The following is a 21,879-nucleotide window of genomic DNA, read 5'->3' on the forward strand; positions in this document are numbered from 1 at the left end:
ACATTACCTCCTCCTGCATTTTCTTGGCAGTCAGACGGGACTTCTCTGCCTCTAGTGTTTTCTCCTTCAACTGCCTTTGCATTTCTGCAAGCTCCCTGCGATTTTTCTCCTTGTACTCATCCAGCTGGTTCTGGAGTTCCAGTGTTGATGTGCGGGATACCTCGACAATGTCAGCCATCTGGAAGAAATGACACTGGTGTGAGCCCACCCTGTGATGCTCCATCTGGGTCTAGGGAGCAAACTTTGGATCCCATCTAAACACAAAACACACTCCTCCCCTTTCTTCTCCTCCCCAAAGACTTTGCAAAGTGCCTGGTTGTGAGCTGTCTGGGTTTAGTCACTTCTCACTGAGAAGCAGTATGGAAAGAGTGAACAAGCACATCCTCTGGAACTAAATACAAAGTCATATACCTGGTATCCTTGCTCGGCCACATACCAGCTATATGACTGGGGCATGTACTTACTTCTCTGGGATTCAGTGGTGTCCTCACTGGAAATATTGAAATCATAATATGTACCTTGCAGGGTTGTTTTCAGAATGAAAACAATACATAGGTAAAGAGAGAATTCTAATTAAATATAGAATAGCTAGTCAAATGACTGGCACATAGCAGGTGTCAGAAAATGGCAGACACTCGTGTCAACTTCTAGAATGTGAGATGTCCATCAGCTTTGAATCTTTCCCCTTCTGGGTATTTTAGGCCAGAGATGAGCAGAGGAGCAGCAACCACTGGGATATGAAATCACCCTCCTGGACAAGGCAGCTGAGTACAAACGCAGATGATGCTCAAATGCAGAGGTTCTGATTCAGGTTCCATTTGCTAAGTCTGCACTTCCATGCCAGGCTTCTTCAGGTAACTGGTGAAAGCAGCAGGGCCCAGAATCCAGAGGGTATCAGCTTATTCTAGACAGGTTTCTCTGTATCTGGGATTCCCAACAAGCCCAAAGAGCTGCTCCAGGGGATCTGTAAATCCCTGACACATTTGTGCTTAGACATAACTACAGGTTTCCTTAGCTTTCATCAGGCCCTCAGAGGGGGCTCGGTCCCAACCCAGGTGTTGGCTCCACCTGCTCTCCTCCTTGTGCTCCCTCCCCCACTCCCGCTCCCTTCCTTCCTCCTCCTCCCTCACCTCCTTCTGCAGTTTCTCAATGGTCTTGTCAAGGTGCCATCGCTCATTCTCCATTTCATTCTTCAGTCTCCTTAACTGCTCCTTCTGTTCAGTCTCATCTTTCAGCTTCTCAGACAACTGCTTCTGTTCCTGAGTGGCCCAAGTCAGATTTCTCTGCAGATGGCAGAGAAAGAACGGTGCTGTCATCTACCTACCAGGCCAGCCACAGAAACAGGCAGCAGAGGGAGTTTCACAAGCACACCACAAAGCAATCAGACCTGTTACACTGGTGACAAGGAAAAGGATGAAAATAAAGCCATCACAGAGATACAAGGACATTGTTTGCTTCTGAAATTCAGGGACCAAATTGCAAAGTTGACTTAGCCAAAAACTTACAGGGGTACACAAAGGGTTTATTACAGAAACACAGAAAATGGCCAAGGCTGCTGGGGGTGGAAATTCAGGGTAGTGTAAAACCAGATTGTTCATTACATATTTCTCCGAAAATAAGACGAGGTCTTATATTAATTTTTGCTCCAAAAAACACATTAGGGCGTATTTTCAGGGGACGCCTTATTTTTTCATGTACAACAATCTACATTTATTCAAATACAGTCATGTCATCTTATTCTGGTACATCGTCATAACATACCGTGTTTCCCCGAAAATAAGACCAAGCCGGACAATCAGCTCTAATGCGTCTTTTGGAGCAAAAATTAATATAAGACCTGGTCTTGTATTAATTTTTGCTCCAAAAGACGCATTAGAGCTGATTGTCCGGCGAGGTCTTATTTTCGGGGAAACATGGTACTAAATGCGTCCATCTGGCTGACATTCTTAACTGGGGCTTATTTTAGGGGTAGGTCTTATTTTCGGGGAAACATAGTACTTAGAACTTGAGGTAAACTTATACATGAGATCAACCTGAACCTATATGGCAATTTACATCCTGTGACTTACAGCATTGAACCTAATATTCTAAAACCTGCTCTGCTCTGCTGATGCTTCTTACTATAAAAATAGCTAAAAATGAATCTATAAGGACAGAGAACACTGTCCCATAGGATACAGGGAATTGTAACCAACAGAATCCATGGGTTGGGCTCAAACAGAGGAGAAAGGACTTGGGCAATCCACGAGTTGATAAACTTGAGCAGAAGATGCTAAAGACAAAGTGCGTGTGAGTGGTTAGTGAATCAGCACCAAATACTAGTACTTACTAGAAAACACAACTATCTTGGGTGCAGTATTTTCCCTGGGTTCCCCTGGAGCTCTCATCTCACGTAGACCAACATCCTTAATGTAAAACACCATGCAATTCTAAAACAATATCCTAAACTGTCTTAGGAAGATTCTAGTGGTGTCTTTAAATGGCTGAGTGTTAAGACCACTGGTGCAAGGATATCAAGAAGAGGCCCAGCTCAGAACAGGTCAGCAGGACCCAAACATGGGCTGGATTATCTAGAAAATGTTATCAGGTGTTGAGGGCTGAATATGGGTTATACAGGTCTTGCTTAGGACCCAGACCCACTCAGTCTGTGCTCCCGTAGAGGCTGGGTAAGGACAATGGTTTACGCTGGCACAGTGCTTAACAGCTGACAAGCTGCTGTCATGTGCCGTTACTCAGCATCTTGAAAACACTCCCAAATTACTTCAGGTATTCTTGGTTTGCAGGGCATACAAACAGCCCACCACAAGAACTGGGACCAAAAAGCCTTCCTGCCCCTCCACTCTGACTGCTCTGACTGCTCTGACAGGGTGGCTGCACTCAGAGAACCAGGCGACCCAGCTCAGCCGCTCAAGTTAATTGCTGTGGAGAACCAAGGTCAACAGAAGCAGTTGGGGAACAGAAGGTGGTAAAAGGAAGGTCATCAGAAGTTCGGTGTGGGACAATAAGCAGGAGTGCTTCCCACCACCGTACAGCTGGGCACACACCAGAGACAAGGTCAGTGCCAGGGATTTGTTTGTGCTTGATGTAGTGGTGTTGGGGCAAAGGGGAGCACACAAAGTAAGGGAAGCTCTGGATAGTTCCACTGTGTGGGAGAAAACTCTCAGAAACATAGGTCTCGAAATGAAAATTTTTGAAATACAACAGTACACATAGAAAGGGCAACCAATGGCTTCCTATAGAAACTTCAGGAGCCAATTCAACCTGTGCCCCTACAAGTCTCCCAGCCTCTCTTTTTCTTCCTCCTGGATCCCCATCCCAGGGTCCCGAGCCAGCAGACAAGCCAGCCCTGGCTCCATTCAACCTCCGTATGGTATGTGCATTTCAGCTTGACCCTTGGCACAGGCAGGGCTCCCAGCCTGGCCCTGCTCTCCTGTGCCACTGGAGACACCACAGACCCATCCCCTCTGGGCCTGGGGCCTGGCCAGCACCACCCCTCAGCACACACACATTGGCCTAGAAGAATAGCTTTACTGAATTATTTTTAAAATATTTCTTGCATGCTTGCCTCTTTTGCAGGGTAGTGAGATCAGTAAAAGCGAGGAATACCATGTTTCCCCGAAAATAAGACCTAGCCAGACAATCAGCTCTACTGTGTCTTTTGGAGCAAAAATTAATATCAGACCTGGTTATATTATATATTATATTATCATATTATATTACCCAGTCTTATATTATAGTAAAATAAGACCGGGTCTTACATTAATTTTTGCTCCAAAAGACGCATTAGAGCTGATTGTCCAGCTAGGTCTTATTTTCGGGGAAACACAGTTTTTTGTTTTTGTTTTTCTGTCTGGGTATGTCTCAGAGCCCAGGTTCACTGTTAGGCATATGCTAAAAACTCAGTGGACGAAAATGAATACCTACCACCAAAAGTGGTCCAAAGACTTCTTATATCAGAAATACCAAACAAGGGTGGAGTACTCCTTACTTAAAATGCCGATTCCAGCCCTTTCTGATGAAAGCCACAATTTTTCTTAAGAGGGAGGCCCACAAATTGGCACTTGAAAGATACCCAAATAATTCTGATATACTCTCAAGTTTAGAAATGCTGTTTAGCATGATGCTCTGCCTCTCATTATTCAAGAAATTCCTTCAATAAGTCACTGCTGAGAAAACATGTCCCAAATTCACGTGAAAAGAAGCAAACTGGCAATTTTGCATTTAGGGGTTAGGTGTGAAATGCCCTGTAGCTACAGGGACTTTATTTCCAAGACCAGCAATACAAGCCCACTGACTAATACTGGGACAAAAATTGGGGGAGAATTGATCAAGTTGGAGAATCCAAAACACAAAGTTGGTGAATGTAGAGTGAGTGCCCTTGAGCTTGGGGACCACTATCTGCCAATGGATGCAGAGTCTTTCACTACATGACTGAGGAAGGCCCTGATTCATCCACCTTTACAATAACCAAGGGCAGGTGAGCCTATGGATTTAGGACGAGAGGATTGATCAGAAAGAAGCTGGTCTTCTCACAGCCCTCGCCACAAAATAACCGTGGACTGTACCAGTGAAAGCATTGGGGCTTGTTAATTCTGTTGTCCCAATACACAGAAGCCCAGTGGGAGGGGAGGGGAGGGCATACAGAGTATATACACCAGTATCACTCCCTGAAAGAAAGAACTGTGGCTTCTCCAGAAAAGGTTTCTTCACGCCCCCATCTGCAGAAGCCATTTCTCAAGGGAATCATAGATGTTTCTTCCTTGAATACAGTTCAAGTCCATCTACGTAGCAGCACAATCCTAAACCAAACGCTAGGGGTCGAGGGAACCAAAAATAATATCTTTAGGACCCTTTGCCACTTTCTGACTGAGCCATACGAGTACATAATAAATCACATGGTCTTCAGCTACTATGGAAAGAAATGTATTAATCATACATGAAGATGCAACAGATTGCTACAGGCACAAAGATTTCTGAAAGGTAAAATGCTTGTGTGGAAAACAAAAACGAAAACCAGTTACCCTTTCCACCTCCTCTCAGGGTTAAGCTCCCTTTCGGTCTCTGGCTTTGGGACGAGAGGTGTGCAGAAAGAGGCATCGAACGAAAGGAGCTGACTGTCTGGTGCCAGATTTTAGAGAAAATAAAGTATTGTAGGGTTACGGCGCATTTTTCACGGCGCTGCTTTTGAGACCAGATAATTCAGATAATGATGGTGAGATTGTTGGGCCCTTTCTAAACTCCTGCCAGATGGCGTTGCCAGTGGTTAGCACGGCCACACACAGCAGGAAGCACTCTCACCACCTCAACACTGCTGGGAAAACAGGCCCGAACAAAAGTAACGTGAGGGATAATTTGCAAGGACAGAGATCCGGAGGTGGAGGGTAGGGGGTGGATGCGGGGATTACATTAAGATCTTCAGGCCTTGAGGCCATCATCTGCTCTCTCCCCTGAATTAACTATGAGCCTGACTCACAGCTGGTGAACGACTTCCTTATGTGTGAAACTTTCCTGTTTGACCAAAGGAGGATGGAGCCGAGCGCCTAGAATAGCTGCCCCCAGTGAGGACGTGACATGAAGGTGCAGATTTTGGTCCCTGCAGGGTACAAACGTTTCTCCTCTCCTCTGTCCCCGACTAGCTTCCAGTTTTAAACCTCACACTTTGGTGGCAGGGGTGTAGCCATCACAAGCCTGAAACAGCAGCACAGTAAAATTGCCATCCACATCAAATCACCCGAACAAGAGATTGTAACAAAAATGTAGACTGAAAGAAGGGAAGGAGGCAGGGAAGGAGGCAGGGAAGGGGTGGGGTGGGGGGTGCGGAAAGGAAGGAGAGAGAGGGAACGGGAGAGAGAAGAAAATCCAAAGCCAGGACAGTCAGACACTAAACTCAGGAAAAAACAAGGCTTTACTGTGTGCAAAAACGAGGTCTCGATCCAAAGCCAGCGAGAAGGTGGAGTCCGCTGACTGGGGGGTGAGGGCCCCTGAGTTATGGGCGCCTGAGTGAATCCCGGTACACACAGGCAAGTCCTAATGGGAACCTTGAACAACCTTTTCTTAAACAACTGCTCAAAAACACTGACTTTCACCTCCTCAGAAACTCGCCTGAGGGATGCTTGGTGCTGGTTCTTTAAAACCCGAGAGCAGGGAGAAGGAAGGACATACCTGAATCACGCAGAGGTCACTGTGCAAAGTCCTTGTAGAATTTCAGGGCAGACTTTTTTTTAGAATGCACTTCAAACAAGCTTTCTAACCTTCAAATGAGAAAATCTAATTTTCTAAGAATCTACTGATTTTGAATAGAGATAGCTATCTCGTTTCAAGGAATGACTTCCTCTTGCTCCTTTGAAAAGTCATTTTGAAGGATTGCACTCTCTGGAGTATATTTGCCCAAAGGAGAAAGGAAATTAGCTTCGGCTGGACTCCACACCGCCTTGAGGACCAACCCTGCCAACCTTCTTACACAATTCATATTTTATCTGTGGAAAGCTGTCAAGCCCTTTAATGTGCAGACGAGGATTTCTCAACCTGGTACCACCGACATTTGAGGCCAGATAATTCATTGCTGTGGGCTCTGCCCTGCGCTTCGTAGGACGTTTAGCAGCATCCCAGGCCTTTACCCACTAGATGACAGTCGCATCTCCCCTGCTGTGACAACCAAAAATGTCTCCAGACATTGCCAAATGTCCCCCAGTTAAGAACCACTGGCCTAAATGAACAGTTTGAAGTCAGCGTGGTTATTATTTTGAAGGAGCTACCTGGAAGGAGAGGATCAGTGGCAATCTGTATATGTCCCCCCAGTTATGCTTCTCGGGCTTCCTGTGTGAGGGATAAAGATGACAGTCCTCAGTGTTTACCTGAGCGTCTTCTAGCTCACTCTCCAGGGCCCTTCTGGCTGATGTGGCTTCTTTTTCTTCCTTCCTTGCACATACAAGGGCCTCCTCTAATTGCCGAGTTTCCTCCTACAATGAAATCTGGGGTCAGTGTCCACTCAGAGGCATGCTGTGCCTAGGAAGGTGACTCGGTGGCATGAAAGGAACAAAGGAGACACCCACAGACAAAGCCAGCAGTGATCACGGTGAGCCTATCGTGGGCCCACGATGGCACACATCAGCCAAGTTCTTGGATGTGTGTGCCTGTCTCCTGCAAGTTCTCTGCCTGTCTGCAGCTCTGGACTTAGCCAGACGTGAACATCTACATCACCTGGGACAGGGTTTTGAAAATGCAAATTTCCAGGCTCACCCCTGGAGCTTCAGAAACAGCAGGTACTGAATGGGCTCAGGCGCACGGAGTTCTGGAAAAGGTGATTCTGATGGAAGACCATATGGGGAACCTCTGCTGGCACACATCTCCCTTTACGTTTCTTTTGTCCCCTCTGTTATTGTCAGCTGCCATTTCTCACAGCTATCGGTACCTATCTCTTGCAAACAGCCTCCCACTTCTAGAGACCTGGCGAACCAGAGAACTGGTTTGCTAAAACATGTGTGATTTCAAAAACTGTCAACTATGTGTTAAAAAAGAATAAACAGTCATGAGTGAGAATGGGCCTGAGGGTTCTCAGGTATGTGGAGGCCTCTGCTCAGTGTCCAAAAGTGGAGTGTGTCTGATGTCTGGGTAAGTGGGGATTCCCATGCTTACACACGTGTTTCCCACCCTGATATCATCAGCCCTGTTCCCCAGACTCTTCAAAAGCTCATCTCCCCTTCATACCACTTGCAGAGGAACAAAAGGAATGGTTCCCAGGGAGGACATATTCACTATTGCTTTGCCATTTCCTACTAAAATATGATAATAAATCCCTTCCCACTTCTGAAACCTCTCACACAGAAAAGAAGGGTCAGCAGCTGCCAACGCTGGGCGTGGGGCCCAGCGAGCCTCACCTCGTACTTCTTGAGGGTTTCCTTTGCTTTAGCTTCGTCGCCTTTCGTGTCAGCAACCTGCCTCTGAAGCCGAGCGACACTCTGCTCCAGCTCTCCAAGCGTGCTCTGCAGCTTCTCATTCTCCTCCTGCAGAGCCTTCACGCGCATTTCCGCTCCCATCTGGGTTTGCTCGGAAGTGTTGTTCCGACTGGCCAGGGCCTCGACATTCTGTTAGAAACATGGGCACCAGTGTCAAGGGGGTAGCCCCCAGCTTTGAGGATGGCTGACATTTATTAAAAACCCACGACGTGCCAGGAACCATGATAAGCCAGGGGTCGGCACACTGCAGCGTGCAGGCCAAGTCCAGCCCACCACCTGCTATTAAAAATACAGTGTTACTGGAACACCGCCACACCCATTCACGGGCTGCTTTCATGCAGTGACAGCAGAGTGAAGCGTGGTGGCCAAGACCACAGGGCCTGTGGTGTCGCAAAGCCTAACGGATTTCCTAATCTGGCTCTTTATAGAAACAGTTTGTCAACCCTCACCTGGGTTACATCCCTGACATGGGATTTCAACCTTGTAACAACTCTAGGAGGTGGGTACTATTCTTATCACCATTTTAAAGACAAAGACACTGCGAGTTAGGCAGATTAAGGAACGTGTCCCTGCACACTTAGGAGGAAAAGCATTCAGGCGGACTGAATCCAGACCCTGTTCTTATAACCACTGCCTCCTGGTGAGCTCACTCCCCTGCCCCCTCAGCATGTGCAGGGCCCCTTAATAGAAGGACAGCGTCTGGGTATAGATTGTTTTTTCAATGTCCAATACAGAAAGCGAAATTAAAATTTGCTTTAATTACGATAGAGCTCATCACGCAGGCTTTAGGCACTATCATCTGAACATGAGCTTGTGCTGCACACAATTCCTAACCGAAAGGGATGGCAACAACTACAGGAGGGTTACTGTTAAGTCCACATGTCACATGGGCCTTTCATTTTTTGGTTCAGTAACTTGAAGTGATGGCAAGTAGCCTTGTCCTGAATTCCACCTCTCCCGGCAGATCTCTCGCCTTCCATTTCTCCACTACTACAAGGATGCCAATACCGTGTTTCCCCGAAAATAAGACTGGGTCTTATATTAATTTTTGCTCCAAAAGATGCATTAGGGCTTATGTTCAGGGAATGTCATCCTGAAAAATCATGCCAGGACTTATTTTCTGGTTAGGTCTTATTTTGGGGGAAACACGGATCAGCAAATCGGATGCTCACGGAACAGTGCTGTGAAACCTGCAAGGAAAGGAAGGCCCAGGGAGGATAAGGTCTGGCTTCGAAGACTATGTCACAGCCCACCTGGGAGAGCTATCCGCCAGAATTGCTTGCTTGCTGGTGTAGATGTTCAGAAAGATCTTTAATTCTTTTAACAGCACAGTAAGCTGAACTTAACCAATTAGAGTTTCAGAAACCAGAGCATCTCTGCACAGCCCAAATGTTTAATGCTATACATCTGGGGAAACCCGTCAGAGCCAAGCTACTGAGTCAGAATGCAATTAGCTGACATGGGGAGGGGCAAACTAAAGGGCCCAACAGCTGGGATTTCTCAGGACAGCTTGGATATCATCTCCTCCTGAAACCAACAAGATGAACCAGGAGAAATAAAGTGTGGCTGGAAGCGTGAAGAGGGATCTAAAGAATCCAATAACTGGTCAGACCAAGGAAAGAAAAAGTCTAGACTTTCCCATTAGAATATAAGAGACTACAAAGCTACAGTTACCAAGACAATGCGGTACCGGCATAAGGATATGCATATCGTTCCATGCAATAGAATTGGGAGTCCAAAAATAAACCCAACACTTACAGTCAATTGATTTTCAACAAGGGTGCCAAGGCAATTCAATGGGAAAAATCTTCAACAAATGCTGTTAGGACAACTGGATATCCGCATACAAGAGAAAGAAATCATAACCCTTCCTTACGCCACACACAAAAACTAACTCAAAATGGATCACAGACCTAACTGTAAACTCTAAAGCTATAACACTCTTAGAAGAAAACATGGGAGTAAATATCTGTGACCTTGGGTTAGGCAAAGACTTCTTAGACACAATACCAAAAGCACAAGCAACAAAAGAAAAAATAGATATATTAGACTTCATCAAGATTTAAAACTTTTGTGCTGCAAATGATACCATCAAAAAAGTGAAAAGACAATGCACAGAATGAGAGAAAATAGTATTTACAAATCATATATATGATAACCCAAATCTAGAATGTATTTTTTAAAAACCTCTTCAACTCAATATAAAAAAGATAAATAACCCAATTAAAAATAGGGCAAAAGATCTGAATAGACATAAATCTTTCCAAAGAAAACATACAAAGGCCCAATAAGCACATGAAAAATTGCTCAACATCTAGTTGTTAGAAAAAGGCAAATCAAAACCATAATGAGTTGCCACTTCGTACTCACCAGGATGGCTTTAATCAAAAAGACAGATAATAACAAGTGTTGCGGAGGATGTGGAGAAACTGGAACCCTCCTACATTGCTGATGGGAAAGTAAAATGGTGCAACCACTTAGGAAAAGAGTTTGGCAATTCCTCAAAAGGTTAAACAGAGTTATATGACACAGCAATTCCACTTCTAAATATAGACCTCAGAGAAATGAAAACATATGGCCACACAAAAACTTCACAGCAGCATTATTCATGATAGCCAAAAATGTGGAAATAATCCAAATGTCCATTAACTGGTGAACGGGTAAACAAAATGTGGTGTATCCACATAATAGAATATTTTGGGGGCCTAAAAAGGAATGAAGTACTGATACATACTACAACATGCATAAAGTTTACAAACATGTTACGTGAACAAAAGCCCTTCACAAAAGGCCACAGGTGGACATTTATATGAAATGTCCATAATAGGCAAATCTACAGATGGAAAGTAGCTTAGTGCTTGCCTAAGGCTGAGGGGACGGGATGACTGCGAGATGGCAACTGGAGGTTACAGGATTTTTTTTGGGGGGGTGATGAAAATATTTTAAAATTGACTATGTGATGGTTGCACAACTCTATGAACATAATAAAAACCACTGGATCGTGCACTTTAAATAGTTGAATTTCATGTTATGTGAACTCTATCTTAACACATCTGATTACAAAAAGAGGAAATCTGGAGGTGAAGTTGGGACAGAGGGGAAAGGTGACACATTTGTCCCAGTAGTCTGAGGTCTACCGAGGCACAAGTTGAGAGGAAGAGGAGACTAGAGATTGCTGCCTAAATCTTCTAGCAAAACAAAGAACACTTACATGTGTGATCAGTGCTCTTTCACTCACCCAGAAATCTCAGGAAGAACAAGGACACTGAAAACCAGATCTGGTTTAACCTGGACTGAGGCCTAACAGGCACCCTGACATGCTAGATAATGGAGCAAACCTTTCCAGAACCCATTCCCTACCCCCACCCTGCTACACACACCCAGTCCACTATTTTATATAAAGCCCGTAGGACAAACTTCCTTTGCCTGAAACCATACCTAATTCACTTGCAGCAGTCCTGGAATCTAAAAAACTAAAAATCATACCCCTTTGTTCAAGGCAACGCCTACAGGCAAGTTCTTTTCCATGACTTCCCAGTGAAAAGAAAATTGGTCAAGAGGATCTCCAAAAGCCCTTCCAACTATGAACTTTGATCTATGCCTCATCTTTTCCAAATGCTTACGTTTGTATCTCATGAATGTAGCAAAGGCAGCAGAACTCCACCAAGACCAGAGTTGGTAAAGATCTACTCAGACAGGAGGTCACTGGGGACAAATCCTGCCGACCTCACTTAAGTTGCTGGTACTACCATGTTTCCCCAAAGATAAGACCTACCTGGAAAATAAGCCCTAGCATGATTTTTCAGGATGACATCCCCTGAACATAAGCCCTCATGTATCTTTTGAAGCAAACCTTAATACAAGATCCGGGCTTATTTTTGGGGAAACGTGGTACATTTCAGTGAGTCTTCGATCTTAAGTCCGGTATGTCATAACAGGATTAGAGAGGATGATCCATCATAAATAAAACCAAAGAGCACACAGTTTCTAATGATTCATTTAGCATGTCATGCCACTTATGTAATATCTTGGAAAAATGCAAGAAGAAGCCATCCTGGTCTCACAATAAACACGCTTTTTAATATTTTAACCAACATTCATTCATACGAGCAGTCATAAATCGTTAACAAAAATCAACTCCAATTCCTCTTCCATTCCAAAAGGTTGAAAACACCAAACTAGGTCATCACCACAAAGGCAAAAGAAGCAGACGTGCTATGTTCCATTGTTTTCCAAGATCAGACCATCTCCTAAAATTGCTCTGAAAGCATTTCTTCACCTAGCAGACAGCCTAGGTCAAAAGGCTGGATACACAATGTGCAGGTGGTACAAGGAAACAGGTTTTCTCATCCACTGCTAGTGAGGCTAGAAACTGGCACGAGCTCCTGGAGGGCAATTTGGAAAGATTAGTTAAAATGATAATGCACATTCCCTTTGACCCAGCAACTTCTCCTCAAGCACTCATCCTACATGTGTGCAAAATGATATATAAACAAGATTATTCGTTGCAGCACTATAGTAGCAAAAGATGGAAAACGAGTAAATGCCAATTAATTGGGCACGTGTTAAATGAGTTATATCAGTTCCGTGATATCCTGTACAGTTAGGGGGAAAAAGGAACAAGAACGTGAGGAAAATGTGAGGCACAGAATAGTACACATGGCACGCTTCTGTTTGTATGAAAAGAAGGTAAGGGAGGGGGGAACATGTATGTACGTGGCTACACAAGAAGCTGGTAACACTGGCCGTGAAGAAGGGATTGGAGGTATGGAAAGAAGCAGAGGGAAGGACTCCATTGCAAACCCTCTTGTAACTTAAATGTTGAACTATGGGAATTCGATAGATACTAAATTATTTTTAATAAATATATGTTTTCTTTGAAAAGAATTGACTAGCAATAGCCATGAGCACTTGGAAGACAGCCACCTCCACACCCCAGTTCTCACCTCCTCCAGCCTCTAGCAATCTTCCCCCAACACAGATACTTCTGGGTCCTGAAAGATAGCAGCGCCGGAGCCCAGGGAGCAGCTGTACAAACAGAGCATGGCGCCAACTCTCCCACGCTGGTTTACAGAGTTAAGAAATTCCTTTTCACCACATATAGCTGGGAGAGTGGACAAGGCCCAGATGGCCCAGGACTTGCACTTACATGAGTGTTTCTGCAAATTTTCCACCCAAGCAACCCTAAGGCAGGTCCAATGTGGGGTGATGAGAGACATCCAAGGACTACAAAGAACTGCTTTCAAGGCCTGGGTTTTTCCATCAAAAATGCACGTACATTTTGCATTCGACACCGTAACATTTTTCATTCTATTCCGTATCTCTTTTTGTATTATGATATTGTGTCACGGGTGTTCTGGGAAGATGTGCCACTTCTACCCTGTAGCTTTGCCAAACACTCTCCTCCCCACCCACCCAGCACCCATACACAAATGCCAGCCCTAGTCGCACAGACCTCAATCCTCTCAAGAATGGATTTCTCAGTTTTAATTCTAAAAATGCATAGTTCTCAGTGTAGAGGAGAAAACAGTCTCAAATCCAGGCTGTGCCTCTTTCTGGGGCCTCACAGAGCCTTAGCTTCCTCATTTGTAAAAAGCGGGGTGAAGTGACCTAGCTCGTACACCATTGGAAATACCTAGTCAAATGAGGTGACGGCTCTTACAGGAGCCATTGTTATTATTACCAGGCCAAAAAAACCCACGGGTGTTTCCCCAAAGGACAGGACTTTACACAGCTCACCCCACTGTGGTTCTAAATCTTCAAACTTGGCTTCAGATGGCAATCTGCCCATCTTTACCAGCTAAATATCAGGCCTCAGTTTCTCAAAAGGGAGAATCGAGATCTTTGAACAGTCTCTGCAGGGCAACTGCACTGAACAAGTTACATGACCCCCTTCTTATTTCAAGGGCAAGTCAGGTTTCTTGGTTGGCTAATTCATTAAAAAATTAGCCCCATTTCCCAGTCAAGGATGGTCTGGTAAATTGATGGCAACTAAGAAAATTCTTCCAAAACAGCATGTTTCAATGTGCTGAATTGCTAAATCTCCACTATTTCTAAAATAGTTGACTTTTAACCATATACTCCAATTACTGATTTAAAAGTGGGGTGGGGAGAGGAATATACAATTGTATCTCACACACACACAAACCAAAATCCCAATCTTTGCCAAGTACCACCATTCATTACAAATAGCGACCCGTTTACAAGCTGGCACATTTTCTTTTCTTTTCTTTTTTTAAAACTTTTATTTATTTTAAGTGTGTTTTTCTAGGACCCGTCAGCTACAAGTCAAGTAGTTGTTTCAATTTAGTTGTAACTTAAATGTTGAACTATGGGAATTCAATAGATACTAAATTATTTTTAATGGGCGCAGCTCACAGTGGGGATCAAACCAGCAACCTTGTTGTTAAGAGCACCCGCTCTAACTAACTGAGCTAACTGGTCACCCCGAGCTGGCACATTTTCATGAGTTAACATCCACATTTAGAAATGTTCACACTATCCCTTGGGGTCAGGGGCAACTTTTATCTATGACAAGTAGAAAACTCCCAAATAGCACTATACATGACCATGTCAGAGCGTTTTTCCTGGTCCAAAGGCATTGGCAGCCTTTCCTTGCGGGAGCGCAGACCTGACACCTCGGACATGTTTGCTCCTGATGGAGAACAAGTAACCTCATAGGACACGCTATCCTGGCTCATCCTCGTGCAGACCCACCACACAGATACATCAGGTCTTGCAAATGAACAAGGCCTCTGCCACAGCTGGCTTTTGTTTCTTTTCTGTCTCCCTTTTTTGCTGAATGAGTGAAAACAGCTGAGGCGTGGAGGCCCGGAGTCCAGGGAATGGAATGTGGGTTTGTCGGTTCCATGTCACTGGCCACCCCACACTCCAGTGTGTTGAAGCTGCAGGATCTCAGCCGATGGGTACCCAAAGAGTCTCCTAGGTTAGCTCATCTGCTGGGAGGGGACCACCTTTTCAACATCACTGCGGTGGACACCACTTTCATTTCAACAATGAGGACCTGGGTCACAAATAATGAGTCCCTTTCTCACTCCAAATATGTAGAGAACCAGGTCCCCTGTACTGTGTCTTCTACTTCCGCCTCACCTGAGCCACAGTAAACTATTTAGGAATAGAAACAGCATATACAGATGGTGCCCAAAAAATGGTGCCAAAAAATGTGTACACATTTTAAGATAACGTGTGCACGTTGTTTTGGCACCACGTATTTGAGTCAGAAGCCGCACATTCATCTCTCTCCCTAGTTATCTGTGAATTGTATAAGGCCTCTGCACCAGGGCTTCTCACACTTTAATAAGCAATAGGACTCATGTGGGGATCTCATTAAATAAATGCTCGTTCTCACCCAGGAAGGATGGAGCAGGGCCCGGACTCTGGATTTCTAACAAGCTTCTAAGTGGTGCGAGTGATGCTAGAGACCCCGCTTTGAACAGTGAGGTCTACACTGTGGAGAGACTACTCTGACCTCAGGCCCTTCCTGCAGAGGTTCCAGCTGCCAACCCTTTATGCTCCTTGGTAGGACTCCAGTCCTGCCACTGGGTGGCAGGTGACTTGGATGCTACTGCAAGCTTTGTGGCCAGCTCACACTGGGACCCATGCATGTCCTTGACCCCTCTGAGCTCAATTCACACCCTTCAAGAAAATGTAACAGGTAATACTTGCTCTAAATGGGTCAGAAAATCCAAAAAGAAAGAGATACAAAAAAGCTCGAAAAGGATGAAATCTCTGCGCTAATGTACAGTGATGGGTTTTCTTTCCTCCTTTTTGACTCTGCCTACTTACCACTTGGTCAAGTAGGGTGTGCGAGCCCGTGAAAAACATCATTTTCAAACCCCTTTTCTAAGAGTGACGTCAGAGTTTCCAAAAATTCCCTCACTATATTTCCCTAATGCCAACACCATTCCTTCCTAACATATTTGCAATTCAGAAGTGCATTGGTTATACCGTTGGATTTCTCATTGATAAGCTCTTTTTATATGTGTTTGTTTGCATTTGTATGTTTGTTTTTGGCAAGGGAGCAGTGCACGAAAGAGACGGGAATAATGGGGCAAAACATTAGAGGGTACCCATTACCACCCCAAGTATTTTCAAGGAAGAGTGATTCCAAAGCCAAGATGAGTGGAGGTCAATATTCAATTTCCTTTTCTTAGAAGACGTGGATTCTGGACGAGACTCTGCGAATAATTTATTGTATGACCACTTTAGGCAAGTCATTTCACCTCTATTTGCATTCAGGTTCCTCCTCTGTCACATGACATGGTCAGTCTAGCTCATTTCAACGTCCCTGCCAGCTCTAAAGTCTGGGATTCTAGAACGAACTTGAAGAAACTGGGCAGTATTAAGCAATCAGGAAATTAAATGAAAAGTTCCAGCGGTTTTACTCCTATAACATCATGCTTTGATTTCCTTTTCCAGTGCTATCAGCTAAACTCAGATCATATTTACCGGGGTCTCTGCCATAGCACCTAGAGCTCAGAACCCTATTTAAAGACAGGCCACCTCCTGCCATTGAGCAGAACACAGCATGACTAGCTCATTCTCTTCCCCATGGTCACTAACTTGTCATAACTCAGCAACTGTAAATGTATCATGAAGATTTGGTTTACATTCTGTTTTTTCCCATTGCCCTAGTGGTGATTTTCCTGCTTACAAAACCACCTAAAAGATACTCCTTTTTAATCATATTCAATTATACAGTTTTTTCCTACAGTAACTCGGTGATTACATAGGTTAAAGTTATCACTGGTTTTCTTAACAATCTCCTTGTGAAATAAGTCAACATACTTTCCTCTAAATAGTTAAAAACCAGCAATGTTTGCTCTGAGTGGCCTGTAATTCAGACACAGGTCCAAGACAAAAGTTATGCTAATAAAATGCCTCACACTTGCTCATAGAATGCATTTCACATAGGCGTTCCTTTAAGCCATGTAATAAACCTATAGAGATGCCCAGGGTGGGGATAAAAATGCTTATGACAAAATACTCTGCACCTAAACAAGTCAAGTGATTTTCCCAAGAGGCAATATGCTCAGTAGTGCAGGCCTTGACATATGGCATGGTTCCACTGCTATAAAATGTCCACGATAGGCAAATCCATAGAGAAAGAAAGTAGACTAGTGGTTGCCAGGGTTGGGGGAAGATTGGAATTTGATGTAAGGGGCTTCACATGGGAGTGACGGACATATTTTGGACTTGGGACAGTGGTGATGGTTGCCTGACACTGAATTAAACAAACTACTAAACTGTACACTTTAAAATGGTGAATTTTATGTTATGTAAATGTTAGTTCAGTGAAAACAAAAGGACAAAAAGAGTTCCGGCCTTGTAGTCAGCCAACCTGAACTGGCCCCGCTTATTTCTCTCTAAGCCTTGATTTTCCCCTTGTTCTAATAATGAACGGAAACATGCTAAGTGTGTAGCAGTGTTTCAGGCACACAGTAGGAACTTAATCAATGATAGCTAAGTATGAAAAGAAGGAAGCCAAAAGTTGCACAACCAGAACTTGAATCCAGCTCTCTGACTCTCTGTCTGTGATCTCTGCTACTTGCTACTAGGTTCTTCCGAGTGGGTCAGCATCTTCAGGGAAAATTCCCCAGTCGGCCAGAGAAAAGGAAGCTTCCCACCTGCCAACTGGTGGCTTTAGATATGTTCACGCACACTGATTTAAAGGGGTAAAAAAATGGAATTGTACCATGAAAACAGCATTTCAGGGGCTTCTCTGACACAGAGCCCTGGGTTACAGACTTTTAATTATGCTTTTGCATTTATGTTTTTTTTTTTTACACCACTCCTTTAAAAGAAAACTTTAAAAATTTTTCCCAGTTTCTCTGGGTCCTCTCAGTTTCCAACAGGTAAAAAGAGCTGCGCATCGTATTTATAAGACATGACTTCCTTCACTGTAATAGCCACAATCTAAGCTAATCTTTGTGACCAGCATGTAAAAGTTCTGTTTATAGAACCCAACATCTCCCCACAATGCAGTCAGCCTTCAAAGGAGCTGCTGGCTAGCGAGAGGGACTCCACCCAGACAATGCCATGTGTCCATAGCTCTGCATCACCAGGAAAACATTGGGGGTGGGGGGGGAGTGGCAGAAATAAAAGTAGGGGTGAGTGAGACACCCAGTTAGAGTCACTTTGTCACTGACAGACTAGATGGCTTTACAAATGGTTAAAATCAGCTTGCTATCAGCACACACATGTCCAACAGGTTGAACAGGATTTTTGAAGACAGAAGATAAACACGCAGGTTCTCCACAGCATTGCCTACTGGGGAGTTGTGGGGATCCCTCCAAGATAAACCAAAGGCTCAATCTGGAAGCCAACAGGTCCTAATCGAGCCCACAGTTCTATACTGTTCCCTTCCCAGAAACCTTGTTATTTGTGAAAGCTGATCCTTCAACTTTCCCATTTTGCTGCTCCCACATTTCCATAAATGATGAGAAAAGTCAACCCTAAGATGTAGAAATCATGCCATTTAAAAATTTTAAGTAAAAATGCTTAAACCAAAAACTCTCAATCCAATGACCTAGTAGCGCCTCTCTGCACCCTTGAACTAGACCAAATTTCCAAACAGAAAACGGTCAACTTTTCCCTGTGTCCCCCTCCCTCCATGTTTGCAGGAACAATGCTAACAGGAAGTGGAGAAAGAAATGTGGAACTGACATCACAGTTGGGAGGCAAGAGGCTGGGCCAATACTCTCACGACGCTTTGAGGCTGGTTCCCACAGTCCCCCGAGTTAAGACATACAAGGATGACCTTTATTTATTTCCTCCTTCAAAGCTGTTGGCTGTTCCCTGGGACAGAGTTCAGCAGACTGGGCTCCGGGAAAGCCCACAGTCTCCAGCCCCACCCCGGAGGCCAGCCTGCTGGGGTCAGCAGCCAACTTGAACTGATGGGCAAAGAGAATCGGGCCAGAAACAGGAATGTCCTAATCCAGGTATAGTCACCTGCCCCCCCTGAGGTTTTGTCCAAGTAACAACTTCTCTGAACCGCAGTTTAGTTTTCTTAAAAACAGGGGTGGTGTTATGGATCCATTCACTGCCTGGATCAAGAAAAATGAAAGACAACAGTGCCAAGTGTCAAAACACTAATCATTATATAAATAGCAAACAGTGTCCAGGAAGGAATTAGTACCACCCAGAAGTTACAGAACATAAATCACAGATTTCCTTCTAGACAGAGGCTTGAAGGAAGCATGGTGACGTTTTGCCCTCCGTCCCTTTGGACCCATTGTTTTCCAGCCATGGTTGCTAGCACGACGCTCACTCAGTCCCTCTGTTTCTGAATGAAGGGAGAACAAAATGTCACCCTCCTCCTCAGTCTGGGAGAGGCAGAGGCGGGGGCATGGAGTAACCAAGCCTAATCTAAGGCCTGCCCCAGGACAGCTCCAACGCCAGGTCCCCTCAGCTTTTTTTAAATGCCACATGGGGGGCCTATTAGAGAGGCCCCCATAAAACACTATGGTAGTCATTCGTGCTGTTCACCAAATATTTCAGCCTTTCTCCCGTCTGGGCACATGTACGATTGTACTTGCCTGCCTCCTTGAAGTCAGGTCTGGCCATATGACTAGCTTTGGCCAGTGAAATGTGAGTTCAAGTAGCACGTGTCATATCCAGGTACAAGCTCTAAGAACCAGTTAGTGATTCACCATATACCCCTCCCCTGCTGTAGCAGTCACAGATGTGGGCGTTCCCCCAGGGACTCTGATGAGCCAAGCAACCTCTGGCCATGCACTGCCATGACCCATTTGGGAAACGTAATGTGAGCATGAAATAAGTTTTTCTTAGTTAAGCTACTGAGATCTGGGGCCATTGCAGTGTGACCTAACTTACCACATCGTGGAAAGACCTACTACTTGCAGGTTCAGCTCAGTCCACTGAAAATACTGAGTATATCACAAGCTTCACCCCAAAGAGCCAGTGGGGTTGTAACAAGGAAAGAGCACGGTTTCCAGAGTCAGGCAGACTTGTGTTCAAATCCTGACTCTGTCAACTATAAGCCACCTGACTCTGAGCCGGTCAATTACCCTTTACTGAGCTGCAATTTCCTACAATGGTGATTCCAGGGGCATGGTGGGGGTTAAAAGTCATGTGTGTAAAGTATGTGGCATGTGGCAAGGCGTGCCATATGCACTAAAGAAACAGCAGTGATTATAGTGACCTTCACCATTATTGTCCCCCTACTTCAGTTACTCACCAGCTGTGGAACTGGAGCATCTGCTTCCTGCTCTGCAAAACGGGGAGGTAACACTGTGTCCACTCTCATGGTGACTGCAAGGGCTCAGTGTAAAAGTGTCTGTGGGAGCAGCCAGCAGGGTGCCAGGCACGCGGCAGCTGCTCAGTGAGGAGAACCCCTCACTCTCTATGCCCTTTACCCAGCCTGCCCTGAGCGAGCCCTGGAGCATCAGGGCCAATGAAGCTGTGGCACCCCGTGCACTGGAGGGCCCAGTCCTCACCTGGCCTTCTGCCCTGGGCTCCAGACTGCCCTCCAGGCCTCATCTGATAAGAGTCCTTCTCCCCTACCCCCTGCCAAGTAGCTGGCTGCCACTTACGGAACCACAAGCATTGCCTCTGGCTAGGCACTCGGGCCTTGGGGACCTCACACAACAAGCTGACCTGAGACACCCACAACAGCCCAGGTAACCCACGTGTTTGAGAAGCTCACCTGAATATATTCGCAAAGATCCCTGGGGCCAGCCCTGCAATAGTAGGGAAGTCCCCCACTAGGGCTCCCACTGACCTGTTATTGAGGATTCTGAGAGCCTGGCAGCCCCTCCCAGCCCCTCTGACAATTACAGCATTTCAGTGAAGCTCTCAGGACATACACCAGACCTCATAGCTAGGAAAATCTGCCATTTGCCACTAGACCCCCGACCAAACACTAAGAGTCCTGAACTGTGTCCTTAGGGGGGAGTGTAATAAAAGGCTATCACTGGCACTGAAACATCCCAACTGCTTACAAACCTCTGAGTGGCCTACATGGAAGCAACTCTGGGGGCAGGATGGAGTGGGCGCCCTAGTCCCAGGGCAGCCCCCATAGCTGTCTGACCTGAGGCAAGTCACATTTCCATAGCCATCAAATGTCAGGAGAGAAGGAAATACAAGTAAGAATGTGCACACTCAACATTGATTGTCTACACTCAATAATTCCACAAACTGAACAAGGAGAAGTGCCATTCTTAAGGAGTTTGAAGTCTCACAAGAGTTAAACATATTCACAACTGAAGTGTAAGTAACTGCAGCCTAAAGAGAGGATCATGAGTACAACGGTTCCATGGCCTCCGACCATGTCCATGTCTGTGAATCTGGTGCCCAAAGGACAGATAAATGTTATGTCTTCTCTCTGGCCTACCAAAGTGTCCACTTCTACAGATAAGCTCAAAAAGACCTGGATATTCACTCACTCTTTCATTCATTCATATCTCACTCATTCATAAAGCGGTAGAATGTCAGCGCTCTCTTGGACACCACATTTCTCGGTTTAAACCAGAATCTGAACTTCCAGTATCCTCCATCCCCACCCCCCACTGTATCTTTGGCAGACAAGCAGCCCTTCACCCTCTCCTTCCAGGGTCTGGAAACACACACACTACGTCCCAAAACAGGCCTTTCCATCTTCTGACAGATCTCAGTCATGGAAGCATCTCCTTCACGCCGAGCTGTTATCTACATTCCTACAGCCACAATGGGACCAACCAAGGACAGTACAATTCTGCCTCCAAAAGACAGCCTTTCAAACCTTGAAGCCCTCATACCATTCTTTCCTGGCCTTTCTTCTTTAGGCTAAACTTTCAAAGGTCCTTCCTCACCCACCAGAATGTGGTATCAAGTATTCTCTCAAAGTGTAGGGCACAAAACCAAAACAATACTCCCTGAAGAGTCTGGTCCACCATCATCCTGA

At 45.1% G+C, this 21,879-nt stretch overlaps 1 protein-coding gene across 4 annotated transcripts in view; it reads right to left on the minus strand.

Annotated features, from left to right (window-relative positions):
• CGNL1 (cingulin like 1) overlaps positions 1-21,879 on the minus strand; it is a 142,352-nt gene that overhangs the window by 22,279 nt on the left and 98,194 nt on the right. For 3 of the 4 annotated variants that reach the window (XM_033108212.1, XM_033108209.1, XM_033108211.1), the window contains exons 9-12: positions 7,878-8,084; positions 6,855-6,959; positions 1,131-1,283; positions 8-178 (exon numbers count right to left, since the gene is read on the minus strand). In XM_033108212.1, coding sequence (XP_032964103.1) covers positions 8-178; positions 1,131-1,283; positions 6,855-6,959; positions 7,878-8,084 — 636 coding nt within the window. The remainder of the gene's footprint in view (positions 1-7; positions 179-1,130; positions 1,284-6,854; positions 6,960-7,877; positions 8,085-21,879) is intronic. The other variant, XM_033108213.1, reaches the window with a different exon arrangement.

Source organism: Rhinolophus ferrumequinum, chromosome 6 (assembly GCF_004115265.2).
Source record: "Rhinolophus ferrumequinum isolate MPI-CBG mRhiFer1 chromosome 6, mRhiFer1_v1.p, whole genome shotgun sequence".
In the NCBI taxonomy this organism is placed as follows: Eukaryota; Metazoa; Chordata; class Mammalia; order Chiroptera; family Rhinolophidae; genus Rhinolophus; species Rhinolophus ferrumequinum.